The sequence below is a fragment of the Cupressus sempervirens genome, chromosome 3, assembly GCF_028749045.1.
Source record: "Cupressus sempervirens isolate cs-2001-9-10 chromosome 3, ASM2874904v1, whole genome shotgun sequence".
Taxonomy (NCBI): domain Eukaryota; kingdom Viridiplantae; phylum Streptophyta; class Pinopsida; order Cupressales; family Cupressaceae; genus Cupressus; species Cupressus sempervirens.
In genome coordinates this window covers 112,145,945-112,161,600 of record NC_143120.1, presented here as the reverse complement: position 1 = coordinate 112,161,600, position 15,656 = coordinate 112,145,945, and the positions used below count along the sequence as shown (strand labels likewise).

The 15,656-nt window shown below is 38.4% G+C and overlaps 1 protein-coding gene across 2 annotated transcripts in view; it reads left to right on the top strand.

Annotated features, from left to right (window-relative positions):
- LOC149565030 (E3 ubiquitin protein ligase RIN2-like) overlaps window positions 1-15,656 on the top strand; it is a 90,931-nt gene that overhangs the window by 14,876 nt on the left and 60,399 nt on the right. For both annotated transcript variants that reach the window (XM_089818578.1, XM_089818577.1), the window contains exon 3: window positions 10,341-10,418. In XM_089818578.1, coding sequence (XP_089674704.1) covers window positions 10,341-10,418 — 78 coding nt within the window. The remainder of the gene's footprint in view (window positions 1-10,340; window positions 10,419-15,656) is intronic.

Genomic DNA, 15,656 nt, shown 5'->3' with positions numbered 1-15,656 from the left:
AGAGTTTCCCAACCAAATTGATACCATGCCTTTGAGGATATGATGCGAGCCCCTTCTAGATATCTTTGGTGGAAGCACCGATTACTCCCAATTTGCAGTTTTTGGCCAGTTCGACATCCTCAACTCAAAATCCTAGCACAAGGCATTGCTCTACTAACAAGAAGTTCAATATTCAATGCTATGGTAGATTTGAGCTCATCCTTGTAATCAGTGTAGCCGTCAACATCGCATGAACAAACACCCCTATGATCCATTGCAGCCCAAGCTGCTTGGATATCTCCTCGACTTAACGATCACAATCCTAGCAAACAACTAGGCTTTGATGCCATGTTAAAATCAGAGATTGCTGCAAATGAAATAATATTGCCAGTGATTTTTTGTATGTTTGAAATGCAGCAATCACTCTCGCATCTATATTGGAAATAAGGTCATGAAGGGACATATCCCTTCAAGGGACATGTCTATTCATTAATTACATTATATATATATATATATATATATATAAGGAACAAATTATATCTCACATATAATTATTCATAGGTTTATTCGACTAAAGCTACAAAAGATTAACACAAGTTAATTTCATTAGTTGGAGGGCAAAGTGATTTAAGATCTTATAGTTTAAGCTATATAGCCCACAGAGTTTTCAAGACAGGGATGTGTTTCCGGTATTGGTACGGTTTAGAGCCAATTTTTTGGAGATGACATTAGACGACTATTAAAAAACTAAGGGAATTTATATATATATATATATATATATATAGAGAGAGAGAGAGAGAGAGAGAGAGAGAGAGAGAGAGAGAGAGAGAGAGAATTCAAATATGCATGTCATAACATTGATAAACCATCCACCTTAGACATTTTATAAGTTGAATATATAGCAAATTAACAAAATTGAAAACCCTTCTCTTGCAACTAAAAAATGTAAACTTTCTTGCTGAGGTTCTTTCTTTTTCTTCTTTCCAAGAATGGTTGAAATGAAGAAATGAAGAAGACTTTACCTTTTTAGCCTCCAAATTGGGTTCCATAATTTTTAATTGCTATTTCTACTCACATGGTGCCCACCCAACAATAAAAAAAGGTGACTTTTTGCAAGACAACAAACCTTTTTTTGGCTGGAAAATAGGGGATGTCGTTAGGTACGAAGGACGGTTAGGGGATGGCTTGATCGACTTCGGTACCTAACGACATCCCCAAGTCTCCTATTTTCTTGAAACACCGTTTCTTGGATGTTTCCTTTTAATGTATTTTTGGAATGGCAGTGGGGGAATTGGGCAAGGGATGCGTCCCCATTGAGCACTAAGTTTAAGTTATATTTTATATACATATTGTTAGGATGTTTGAGATAGGTTGCAGCTTCATAATAGTTATGAAGATTTTATATTTTGGGAGTTTCCAAAAAAGTCCAGACTTAGCCAAATTCTAGGATTCAACACGCCTCCAATAGTGTTACCTCCCATGATCTTTCTTGACTGTCTAAGATGAAGTTGGAACTGGGACATGGATTGCAAAAGGTTCTAACCCATTTCATCACAAATCCTTTGATTTCAACTCCATATTCTTGACTAGCTTAGCCCAACTTTTGCTCACACCCTTGACAAAGTTAACTATCCAACAGAATAAAGTTGCCCAAACTTATCTCTAAATGTTGGAGACTTAGATATTGCCATGACCTAAGACTACTAACCTACTGCTAGATAGAAAAGGGGGTCCCAATTTGCAATGGGGTGATGGTTTGAAAACCTTAGTACATTTCCATCTTTCCAAAAAAAAAAAATCTCTGCCTATGCTGCCACTCAAACCAAGACTAATACAAAAAAATGTTCCTATCATATAGAACTCAAGTTGATCAGTGCTTCATACCAAATGAAAGGAAGTTAAGGTGGAGAAACATTTGCTACACATAAGAGATGAGAGATGAACAAAATATATAATCTAAAATAGCCTAAAGAAAAGACAACGAAATTAAATAATTCATCATAGTACAATGATGCATCCTGGGAAACCCTTTTAGGAAAAAACCAACCCTCCAATGTTCAAATTCTTGCACTATTAAGAAAAATTATTGATTGCATTACACTCCAATCAAGGAGCCTTCATTGGAGGCAATGGTAGCACTCAGAGTTGGAGTAACATGGAAGCATAACAATAGTTAAAAATTTCACTATGGAAACTTTATCCCAAACAACCAATAGATAGAGAAACCAATATATGAAACCACCAAAGAGAAATTACAAAGCCACACGTTTATACAACCACAAAGTGGTGCCTAAATTCCCTAGTCAAATTTCAACACCCAAATCCCAAGATAATTCCTGTAGGGCTTGTTTGGTTGCAACAATTGCCGAATGCGACATTCATCTATGCTGGAATAAGCTCTCTTCTGGTATTCTCACATTCTCAAAATAAGTTTTGGAATATCATTTGGACCTCTGTTTGGTTGACTTGGAAGAGGAGTCGGAAGATGCATATTCTATATTTGGTTGCAACAATTGAAATAGGAAGTGGAATTAGTTTTTAAAATTTTTTTAGAAGTTCAAATTTTTTTAGTTTGGTAATATTTTAAATAAACAAGATTTTTAATTTATTAAAAATGGTTTTTTAATTAATATTTTAAAAGCCAAATTATTTTAAGTAGCCTATATTTTTCTTTTGAAATTGACTTTATTAGTGAAATGTATACCACAACATTTGAAATTCTTTGAAATTCAAAGGACATTATATAATAAATTATAATTGTAATTTTAAATTAAATCAAATTATTTTTAAAATCATATTCAATATTGTTTATAGCTACTTAAATTCTAAGTGAGATTTTTAAATATTTATGTTTGTTATTTAAAAAAAATCAAAAGTAAATTTTTTTTTTGATTGGTAATGTAATATATTTCATTAAAAAAGATAATAAAGATAATATATGTTTACAGAATTCAGCCCAAAGCTGCTTAATCATAGATCCACATCACCCTACATACCCCTAAAGACTTCTAAGGCACTGTAATCCATCCTCAAAACATTACAACAAGCCCAAATGCAGACCCACATGATAGTGGAAAATGTGGGAATTCAATGTAATCCCAGAGATGCATGGAGTTAAACCAACGAACAACCTAATCCTGCACAAAAAGTTTGGTAGCTGGTCCACCAGATGAAAGTCCACGTATCTTTGGCTTGATCTCACCCAAGATCAAGAGATTCTCATCACAACGTTCCTACTACAGAGAAACATCCACGAAAGCACCAATCCCGCCTTGTGATTTGGAGCTAGTCTTGGTTGCAGATGATGGTTTTAGCTCTCTTCACAAGGGGTCTGCCCAAACCATCCCTTGGAGTCGTCAACTTAACAAGGGTTTGCTTTCTTTTGTGCTCATCAGGATTGATCCCTAGACCTTTGGTCCTTTGAGTCATGGTGATGTGTTCTACCCACAGGCACCATCCCTTTCTTGCTACTGGCAGATGGACATCGGGAGGATCATGTATGGACCAAATGAGCAATGATTGTAATTTGCCAAGCCCACCTCCAAAAAGATTAATATTTTAAATTATGAATATTTGATAGCATTTTTTAATTAAATGTTAAATATAAGTATAAATTTGATTATATGATCAAAATTAAACTCATTTTATTTTTAAATATATTATAGAAAATAAAAAATACAAACTAGTGAAGGTTATTAATTTGATATTTAAATGATCTTTCAATATATATTTAATTCTAAAACTAAACACAAGGTTTATTTGTAAAGATAATTTTATGAAAGTTAATAGATATCACATCTCATATTATTCTTTTTTGTCATTTAAAAAAAATCACATAAGGTAAGATAATAATATTAATGTCCATGAAAAAACCAAAAAAAGGTTTATGGGATTGAGCATACAAACAAAAGAGCTGGTTAAGTAGAAGCACCAAACGGTGACTAAGAAGAAACAAAAGCAAGAAGCAGAATAAGAGAGAAGACAAGAAAAGGACTAAGGGTCCTTTCTTGTCAAAAGAAATCAGTAATAAAGGGGTAAACCCGTGAATAATCCAAACTCTTAGAATGCCGTGTAGAATCGTTGTAGGACTGTCGTTGCCTGGAGAGACTGGTGCAATGTCTAACCGATTTGGAATGAGAAATAGTGGAAGGCCTTTTCAAACCCCGTGAAGGAAACAAGGGAGAGAAAAAGGCAGTGATGAGCTGATCTAAAGTACGCCCCTGAGGTATAGAAGAGTGCAGGGCAATCTCCCGAAGGTGGGTGGCCTCCTAAAGATAAAGTGCAAGACATTGCTGATCAATATAGCTGAAGAACATTGATAGAGAAGAATAATTTTTGTAAAGGCAGTAAATCTCCCTCTCATAGTAAAGAGGACATCGAAAAATGAAGTGGATCTCGGTCTCAACCTTCGCCAAAGTACATAACTGACATATCCGATTGACCCGATCCATATGGTGATCGGTCTGAGCCCTGAGGTGGTGAGAACCAACTCTGAAAGATCCTAAAGAAAACCGTAAGGCATGATTCTAGCGCTGATAGAGATAAGCAGGGCGAACAATAATACCATTCTGAATCTCAAGAAAATGCTCAACATAGAAGGCCATCTTAGGCCGTAGCCCCCTTGGGGGATTGCACCAGGTAGTGGTAATGTACTGTCTATAAATATCCTGTCTGACATGTTCATTCAACTCCTGACATGAGGGGAGAAGATGAGCAGGAGCATCCAGTGAAAATTGGTAAGGAGGAAGACGGTCTATCTGAATACCGATTGAACCCAACATAGAAGTGGCTTGGGCATACCAACAACGAGGCCTAGTAGAAGTATCGGATCTCATAATCTCAATAGAAGAACAATATGCTAGATGAGAGTATCTATGCTAGTCAATACCCGAATCCATAAAACCACGAAGCCAATGAAGAAACCAAATCAAGTCAAAGATGGTGGCAAGTTTGAGAGGATGCGCTCCAAACTCAGCTAAGACAATGTTGTGAGGTGTGAGTCTGTGACATCTTATGTGCTGTTGTAACATCAATGTCTGAACCCGCTCAATAGAAGCCCAATCAGAAGCAATAAGAGAAGGCCCCCAAACAATTGAGTGATAAAGAACAGTTGGACGGACCAAGGAATCAAAAAGGGACAACTTGGACGAAATATCTTGGAAGTGATGCCTGAAGCATTGTCTTTCCGACAAAGCCAAGGAACCCATGCCCTTACTAACTCTGGATTGAATAGCTGGTCTCAAGCTGAAGCGCAGCCCTGAGAATTTCACACCAAGATACATATAAGAGGGGGTAATCTCAACCTCTTTACCCTGAAAGAAGAAATGAAGATGAGAGGTCTTTAAACAGTTAAAGACCATAACTCGGGTCTTAGACAAATTGACCACAAGCTGTCGTTGATCACAAAAAGAAGCCAAGTCATCAAGGAGTCTTTGTAAGCTGTCGGGAGAAGACGCCAAGAGAACCACATCATCAACAAAAAGGAGAATGGAGATCAGAACTTGATGTAAATAACAACCATCATCCGGTTGAGAGGAGTTCACAAGGAAATCCTCCAACTCATCAATATATAAGCCAAACAGAGCAAGAGAAAGAGGACAACCCTGTTTCACTCCCATTGCTCTGAATCAGAATAGAAAAGCCTTCCGGAGTCTTGGGCCTATGGGTTACCTTCTCATAGAGCCTCATAATAGCAGTCTGCAACATATCTGAGATCCCAATCTCACAAAGTCTCTGAAATAAGACCAACCTAGGTACAAAATCGAATGCCGTACAGAAGTCCACAAAACAACAATAGCCTTCTGGGAGCGGTGCCTAGCCTCCTCAATGATAGCCCACAACGTGAAAGCATGATCCATAGTCTGATAATTTGCTCGAAAACCAACTTGCCCTTTAGCTCGACAACCTCTTCTATCAAACTCACTAGATAACATGGTATTCAGAGCAGTGGCATAAAGTTTAGCAAAAGTATGTTCGATCATAATAGTCCTGTAGTTACCCGGATTGGAAGTAGGTCCAGACTTGTGAATAGGGTAAACTACATATCTAGGCTAGGATTCAGGAAACCTAGTGCAAACTACTCTATTAAAGAGTGTAGGAAGGTAAGATCCGAGAACCAAAGCACCAAGCTTGAGAAGTTCTGGCTGGAAACCATCTTTATCCGCTGCTCTGCTGCATCTCAACAACCTAATGGCCTCGATAATTCTGGAGTGAACAAATGGCAGTATGAAGGTGGAGTGGAGTGAAGAGGTGGCTGCCTAGGAATGTCATTAAGCGTAATGATATGGGAGGTCAGTGAGTGGTAGTCGAGAGTGGAGGATGGGGGGGAGCATCGAGGAAAAAGGGTACGCCAAAAGATATGGGGATTCTGAATAAGCGTGGAGCAAAGGGTTCTGCATCGAAAAGAAGCAAAAGAACGTTTCTTATGGCGAAGAAAACAAAGGTACAAAAGCCGCAGATGGGTGAAGGTAGGAGATTGAGTCTCAAAGGCAGTGCAAATAGGGTGATGGAAAGCTTTGTAGTCAGTATCAAACCATTTATTCATAGGACAAGTATTCTGACGCTTATTTCTGAGAGAGGGAGGGGAGCGGTGAGGAATAGAAAGAAGAGCAAAATCCCAAATGGCAGAGGCAAGTAAATCATACATATCAGAGGCCGCAAGCGACTCACCAAAACTTGCAGGTGTCTGAAGTCTCCTAAGGTGGAAAGTAAAGAGTTCACAATCACTCTTAGGGTAATGAAAGCGAGTAGGAAAGGAGACGGTATCAACCGGGCAGTGAGAAGGTTGGAAAGAGCACGACGGGTGGGGTGAACTGCAAGTGGAAATGCTAAGAAGAGCATGATCAGCGAAGGGGAGACGCAAAATGGTGAAACTGTGGAAGGAAGAAATGAAGGAAGGAGAGGAAATGACATACTCAACAACACTTGCACCACCATAGTGCAACCAATAGGAAAAATGGTCCAAACTAGGAAGAAAGGATAAACCGTTCAAAATCAACAAACCAGAAGACTCACAGAGCTAGAGGAGGTGACGGCCAATGCCATAACCTGAGAGCGGCCCAAGAGCATCCTCCGAGGTGCGCTGAAGTCCCATACAAGTCGGGTCTAGCTCAGAAGTGCAGTATGAATCAGAACTACGATCATGCAAAGTAGTCTGAAGATTCCTAGTTTGAGCGTTGAAATCTCCAAGAATAATAATATCACCCAAAGTCGCAAACTGTAAAATACGCTCCTGAAGGTCACCAAAAGGATCTTCATTCTCCGGGTCATTAATAGCATAAGGAGAGGAGGTCGGTGGAAAATAAAAAACAACAATAAAAATATCTCTGTCGGTATTTTCGCCGACCAATCCGGACCCACATAAATCTGGCAAAGGCGTCAGAGTGAACAATTGAAGTGAAGTCGAAAATATCATTACATACCAAGCAAGCCACACCCCCAGAGCCACGAACCCTACCCCCCAGAGCCACAAACCCTACCAGAAGTCTGGACCTCATCTCTACAAACTGACAATCACTGATAACTTGGAAGAGGGCGCATGGGGCTCTCGTGAGTCTCGGTAACGGCCAAAATATCTGAGGACCCCACTGCATCATGAAGAAGACCGAGTAATGATCATAAAGAGCCATTACCATGCCAGCAGTTAACAAGAAGAGAAGGGGGCTTCCTCTTGTCAAACAGTTGTCGAAACCATCATGGCGATGTGGAGGTTGTCCTCTCTACCCAGCCAGTAGGAGGAGAATCATGAACCACAACTCTAAGATCCCTAATAACAACCCATTTCCCAGCACACCTATCATTTGCCACAATTCCTCGAGCGTGTTTGAGTTTTGTAACTTGTGCCTTAGTGAGGTCTTCATCCAGATAAATTTTAGAGGGTAGAGAAAACAACTTTCTCTTTGCTCTTAGTGCATGAAGCTTGTCGGAAAAAGAGAACTTGATAAAAAGAATACCACCTGCACCAAACCAACACTTGTCCAAAGTAATATCAGAGATACCAAGGTGATCTGAGAGAAGAATGCTCTGCAGTCATAGGATTGGGAGTAGGTAAGAGACCTCGGGCCCGTAGGTTCAGCTCACGTGCACATCGCACACGTTCATCGTCAATCTTACCCTGACAATTTTGTTTATACTCAGCCTGGGTATAGTAGTATCCGTGTTAGTGCAAATCGAAGCCCATGATTTCACTTTTTGTTCGGTGTTCACAATCATAGAAGAATGTATTGTAGCCATTTCGGTTTGTTGTTCCTTGATTTTGTCCAGCCCGTCTAATTGTTCAATAACAACCTCAATATTGGATTTCAGCCCTATCGCTTCAGAGATGGTGTCTGAGAATTTTTTGATACTTAAATCAGTCGACTGTTTGAAGCTTGAAAGTTCCACTGTCAAAGCCACGACCTGTTCCCTCAGCAAGGTATTGTCATTCTTAGCAAGGTATTGTATTAAACTTTAAATAATGTTGACCTAGTTTATACCTTATGAAGAACGGAGGAAATAGTCCAAAAATGCATTTGAGCGGCAAATTCAATCAAGCGGCCAAGTCACGAACTCGACAACCCATCAAATTGGGTTTTTTAAAATTTGGAATAAGAATAAGCTATTCTTATTCCATCATTTTTTAGGAATACCACTATGCTCATTTTGGGATCAAGTTAGGATAAACGAATTCGAATTCTAATTTTGTATTTTGTAAACAAACATCAAACTGGTGAATGTGGGTATTTAGATTTTCCCATTCCCGCCCAATTCTTGCAACCAAATGGGGCTGTAAGTATCTGTCATAGGCTCATGGGATATTGTTATCTTTCAAACTGAGCGATCCAATTTGTTTTATTCAAATCCTCTAGAGATACTTTATGCCAGTTATGATGATGTGTCATAGGTTGGTTAGTGATCTTGGTCAACATGTGTAACTCCCTCTTATAACTTTTTTAATGTGTCATGGGTGCATTGCTTTTGTATTCTTCATGTTGGAGACATAATTTCTGGAGGCCATAACCTGTCATTTGGGAACCTACTTAAGCTTTCTTAAAATAAGATTATATTTTGAGTACCTTAAGAGAACCATACATAACTATAAGCCAGTTTAGCCAATTTAAGCTTATTTTCATAATTTTTGGGCAAAAAGTGACCTCTATAATTAATAAATTGCATATAAATATTAGGATGCAAGGTTGAGATACCGTTTTTGACACATGGGTTATACTCGATGGCTCATATTGGCAAACAAAATTTGTTGGCTGATATATAGTAACTTCTGACTTGTAAGTTGTCCACTACCTTCCCAAGAATGATGAAATCAACTAGTTATTCATTGCTAGTACTTTGTGCTTGATTGAAACTTAAATTCATTTCACTTGACATTTTTCCAAGACAACAACAAAAGCAGTGCAATGTTATGTTCTTTTAAAGTTAGAACAGTTTTAGTTACTTCATGGTTATATTTTCAGAGTTTGTTTCACAATACTAAAGCTTATCCTGTTCATTTTTTATTTTAATGCCACACTTTGCTGAGAAGATTGTGGTGACTAATCATTGATAAATCCTAGCTATGAGCAGATTATGGTAAGCGGTCATTTCTTTATATGGACTTGTACCCTTATTTGCATTAGTTCAACAGAGTATCAGTAAACTGATTAGAATCAATATATTTGTTGTGTTTAAAGCTTCCATATACATTCTGAATATTTTGTAAGTAATTGGGACCTGCAGTGGGAGTTCATTAGTAATTTCGAACTTTTTTCCATTTTTCTTGTAAGAATTATGGAATAAGCTTATTAGCAAAGGTTAATACTTTGAAATGGATTTCAATTTTCATTTATTTCTCTTAACTATTTTCCAGCAACAGTGTAATGACATCTGCCTTATAAATCACCGAAGTGCGTCTGTGATGCCATCAGAAGCAGCATTCTACTAACATCTGATTAAAGTCCATTTATTTTTAGAAAGCACATTGAAACTTGTTTTATCAGTTATGTTGGGAGAGATTTTTGGGTTGAAATTTAATTCATTAAAGGATTTTTGTTTGACACACCATCTCACATTTTCTTTAAGAGGCATTCATCATGATCATCATGATCAAAGAATTCATTAGCTCAAATACTTCCAATCTTTGGAGAGATTTTTGGCTTGAAATCTAATTCATCAAAAACATTTTTGTTTTACACGATGCCTCGCATTTTTCTTTTAGAAGGCATTCGTCATGATTAAAGAATTCATTAGCTCACATACTTACAGATATGTTAAGAAGGTTTTGTTTATCTTACGTTCATGCTGTTTCATCTCTAGAACATGGTGTGTATAAAATTACATTTGTTTTCTTTTTATATTTCCTTTTGTGTTCATAAACTTTTGCTTTACAGGCTGTTTTCTTTGGGCAACTGTCATCAGCAGAAACAAGAAAGGTCATTGAGCGCATCATAAATTATGTACTTTATAAGGTACGGGTTTTATGTCCTTAGTCACATTTTTCTATTTTGAGACTTCATTTACGACACCAGCTGCTTTTTGTCTTATGTTTGGCAGCATGTACATTATTGATTACCAGTAAGAGGTGTTTTAGATAAAGAAGTTGTATGTTATAATAAAGTTATTTTTCTTAATACAACTTAACCATTTTCTTTAGTTATGTCCTTTTGTATTTCTACTGGACTATTGTGTAGTGTTAAATCTGAAATTCCGTTTGGTTGCCAGCATAGGAATGGAGAATAGGGATGTAATATTGGGAATAGGAATGGCTATTCCAATAACAACTATTTTTTGGAATGGGTATAAGCTGATTTTAGAGGTAAAATGGGAATATGTATTCCTATTCCCTATTCGAATGAACGAACCAAACAGAAAATAGAAAACGTATTCCAATTTTTCTATTCCTATTCAAGCAACCAAATGGGCCCTGATGGACATTGGAATAGCTCTGAGTTCTCTTGCTTTTTTGAAAATTCCCACACTACCTCCATACAACTCCTCTCACAGTCCCAGATCTCTCCAATGACTACTGAGGATTGAGTGACTGTAAGCAGTCACATTGAGGACACATCACATCCTTCAACCCCTCCAAAAAATGCTCTACCCAACTATTATAACACTAGTCTCAAACGAAACAGAACAGATCTGTAAGTATGCTGACAATTATCCAGCAGCATGCCCAAATAATAATAGTTAAGGCTTCTGTACCCTTTCAAAAGGTGTTTTTCTGTTATCTATTAATGTAATATTCTCGCAGAGTCAAATTTTCTGTGGTGAAGATGGAAAATGGATCATAGCTAATTAATGAGGGCTTCGATATATTCTTTTAGTGGAGCTTTCCTAGGTCCTAAACCACTGAGATTAGGGGTATTGAAAAACTGGAAACCAGGCTGCTAGGTGGAAATCTAAATGATGCTGAAGGAATATATCAGGACAATTTTCCCATTCTGCAGTCTAGATGGACATATTTTTGATATAAAAAGTATCTTGGATGCCTGTTTTCCCATCAAAACAAGAAAAGGATCAGGTCTTTTAGAGTAGACCGTAGTTTATGAATTCTTTAGGCCTTCTCATGAATTCATGTATTAGTATCATTACTGCTTTCAACTCCACGCAAGATCTCCAAACAGAGAAACTGCGTTGATCAAGCGTCCATTGCCTTCAACTTTTCAAGTGATTAATTATGCAGGATTGTCATTGAGGAAGATACATCATAACATCCAAGTTCAACAAAAACCCAAGAGTAAAGCATGCATGGATGCATGTTAATACAGTTGTGTAAAAGTCTTTATGATTTATCTTGATAGAATGCTTTTGGTTGTGGGAGGAATAGCACAGGAGCGACGTAATTAAAATATCCCATTTCCTTGTTTTATCTGCCATGATTATGGCCATTTTGCTAGGGTATGCCCCAGTCAGCAAAAATGGGATCAGTACCCTTTTATGCTAAGGTTGGGCTAAAGTACAGTTAATGTGAACAAAGCTGATGTAATGCCCTGCTTGGAGATCCTTGTAACAAGGATTTAATACAAGCCAAGATATTTTTTTGTTTTAAAAAACAAGAATGGATGTACACAACACATACGAGGATCACAAAGATCGCAACGGAAGACTTAACCACAATCTCAACAACCAACGAATCTCCAAACGCCACCACTAAACTGACACTCTCAAATAGAGAAACGAAGACCAAAGAGGACAATAGAACAAAGAATCTCAGATCTATCGAAGCATGGAAAATTAAGCAAACCCAAAAGGTACTTAAAACACCAAATTGCATTCCCCGAAAACTAGTGGAGATACCCCCTGTTTTTTGCGCAAGGAAACACAAATAACATAATTTTGCGTGAGGATGTACAACAAGAAGCCACGCGAGGATTTGCGTCTCGTGCGAGGACATGCCTGGCCCAACAACCAAAACACCCAAAATTGGTGTGGAGTTTTGTGCGAGGAAATACTATGAGCCATGCGAGGAAACTCAGCACACCATGCAAACTTTTGCATTCTCACACGAGAAAGCACAAGTTTGCGTGAGGATACAAATCAACAAGCCAAAACAAATTTAATATAAAAAGCTAAGAAATGAATTTCCTCCACACCGGGGAGTACTGGATCCACAAATCAAGGCTTAGACACTCGAATACCATAACTACAAGATGAAAACTACATCCTACCATTTGAAACATAGCAGTAAAAGAACGCACAGAAAGCAACATCGTAGTGTACAGAAGCAACATCGCAGTGTACAGAAGCAACATCGCAATGTACAAGAATAACAAAACTCATGCGCGGTTTCTTCCAACCATAATAGCATCATGAGACCTCGAAGATTCTAGCCATCCCCTGCCTGTAACATCCCAGACCACCGACTAGATTGTCGGAGCTGTCTTATGAGGACGTCACTACTAAAATGTACTACATCATAAGAATAAAGAAATCTAACATGCTAATAAGGAAAGCATTAGATGTTCCAACTAATCAAACTCATCATCTAATCATATGCTAAATATCATAATACTAGAATGCGTCAAATAAACTAACATCAACTAACATGATATCCAAGCATTCCAATGAAAGCATAAATCACAAGATAACATACTTCGAAACTCGAAGTACCAAGTGAAACAACAAGCAATATTCGCACTGGGATAATAGATCGTCTCTGTACACCGGTCCCCAGTAGTGGTGAAGGTAGCTACGCTTCCTAACCACATGGAACCCATAGGTCCACTCACGTTGTGCTGATGGAGATAATGATCCAACCACAAATACACAAAGCAAACGTCCATGGCTAACACTCATGCCAGATAGTAAAGATGATTGAAATCAAGATCATGCAACAATGCAAGTACAACAGGCTTTGGTCAGGCACTCTATGGGTAACAATGTAGGGACTTTGGTGGAGAGTTGGTAAACATGCTAACAAACCATTCGAATCCCTTGGTACTCCCTCGGGAGGCTAACATGCTGTGTCCCCGGCTAAATCGCAAGGGCTATGAATCACTTACCATTCCCCTCGGCACCACCCTTGGGAGGCTGTCTTTACATTTCTTATCTTATTTAATTTTCTATCAATTAATTAAGTTATGACTTATTAGAAACTTCTACATGTACACGCTGGGAACACCGCACGAGTAACGAGAGAAGCCCCTCCATCGCCTTACCTTACGTACCCATGCTCGTTACACGATGAGTGCCTGTAGGCATGCATTTTCCCAACCCAACCACGTGGAACCTGTAGGTCCACTCCTGCTGTGCTGATGGAGACAGTGATCCAACCACAAACACACATAAAGAAAACGTCCATGGCTAACACTCATGCCAGACAGTAAAGATGACTGCAACCAAGATCATGCAACAATGCAAGTACAACAGGTCCTGGTCAGACACTTTATGAGTAACTATGTAGGGACTCTAGTGGAGAGTTGGTGAACATGCTAATAAACCAATCCCCTTGGTACTCCCTCAAGAGGCTGACATGCTGTGTCCCCGGCTAAATTGCAAGGACGATGAATCATTGACCATTCTCCTCGGCACTGCCCTCAGGAGGTCGTCTTTACATTTCTTCTCTTATTTAATTTTCTATCACTTAATTATCACTTATTAGAAACTTCTACACGTACACCGTGTCGGAAACATCTCACGATTTATGAGAGAAGCCCCTCCACTGCCTTACCCTACATACCCATACTCATCACACAATGAGTGTCTATAGGCATGCATATTCCCAACCCAACCCCACATGAACATAACTCCACCAAAATACAAATGGGAGATCGGGCCTCGTAAGTCGCACAACAAATGCACGCACATGTGCTTGTGTTTGGCGCACCACCATCATGAAGATCAAACACAAGGGCTGGATGAGAACACAATGCAAAGAAAACACTCAACTGCAAACAAATTTGGGAGGACGGATGCAACACACATCCCAATGCAACATAAAAGTGCAACAATGATCTAATTGACATCCTACAGATGATCCAAGTCCACGATCAATAACATGCCAAGAAAACCTGAGAAAACTGGGTGACACACAAATCAAGGTAAAAATCCCAAAACTCGAAAATTTAAAAAATGAAACCCATTTGGTCTTTGGGCATAAAAGCCACAAAAATCCAATAAAATTCAGGTTTGGACACCGTATGCGAAAACGGCCAGCATAACGATGCGAAATCCCAAACTCTCATCTCGAAAATAGGGAAAACGTTCATACCCGACCAATTGGGTAGAACCAATAAATACAAATGGAGGGGAACACTAGTTCTCAATCTCTTAACATATAGCTACCAGAAACATAGGTAGAAACAGCACTGAAACATGACAACGGGAGAGCCCTTCCTGACAACAAAAAGGGTTGAAACAGGAAACAACGCAATAAAATAAATAACCCGCAGAAATTGTCGGAAATCATGGCACAACAAGGTCTCCCCGAGTTGGATCCAATGAGACTGATCTCGCAAAGATCCCACGCCTGTAGCTCTCACAACAAACAGAAACGTAATCCTCCAGAAGAGGATTTTGGAAAAAGCTCTCAAATTCTCATTCCAAAAGTGAGAAGTGAGGAATTAATTTCCTCTTTCAGTACTTATTCACTTTTCGAGTGAATAAACAATTAGGGCACATAACTAGAAGGACTCGCTAGATCTCGAATCTACCCAAACGAAAACAAGCTATTTCAAGCAATTGTAATTCATCTATGGCAAGGCGGCTAGAAATTAAATTCAATAAAACTTAAAGCCTGAAAATTCAAAATCACAGAGATTTCCTTAACAACTTTGGTGACAATGCGAATCTCTAAATGCACCAGACACACTCATGGGTCTAGTGACATAATGCAAATGATTCTGGATTTAATCAAATCACTGGAAGGTTTAATTGAACAATTATATGAGACACGTCGACCATACAAGGACATCGGTCATAATGAACATCTGAATCACTATCTCCAGGTGCCACTTCTAGGGATATAAATGCTGCACACTAAAACACATGATCAAGTGCAATTACATATAATATTATAGCCGAAGTAATAAATGCATTAAATACCTAAATTAATTATTTATTCAAATATACTGAAATAATCCATTTACATCACTCACGTTCGCATAAAGCATAATAAAACAAGAATGAAGTAAATTACCATAGCATTAAATCCAACACATAAAATAATTAGAGCTATGTCCAAATACCGGATAACCAGATATCAT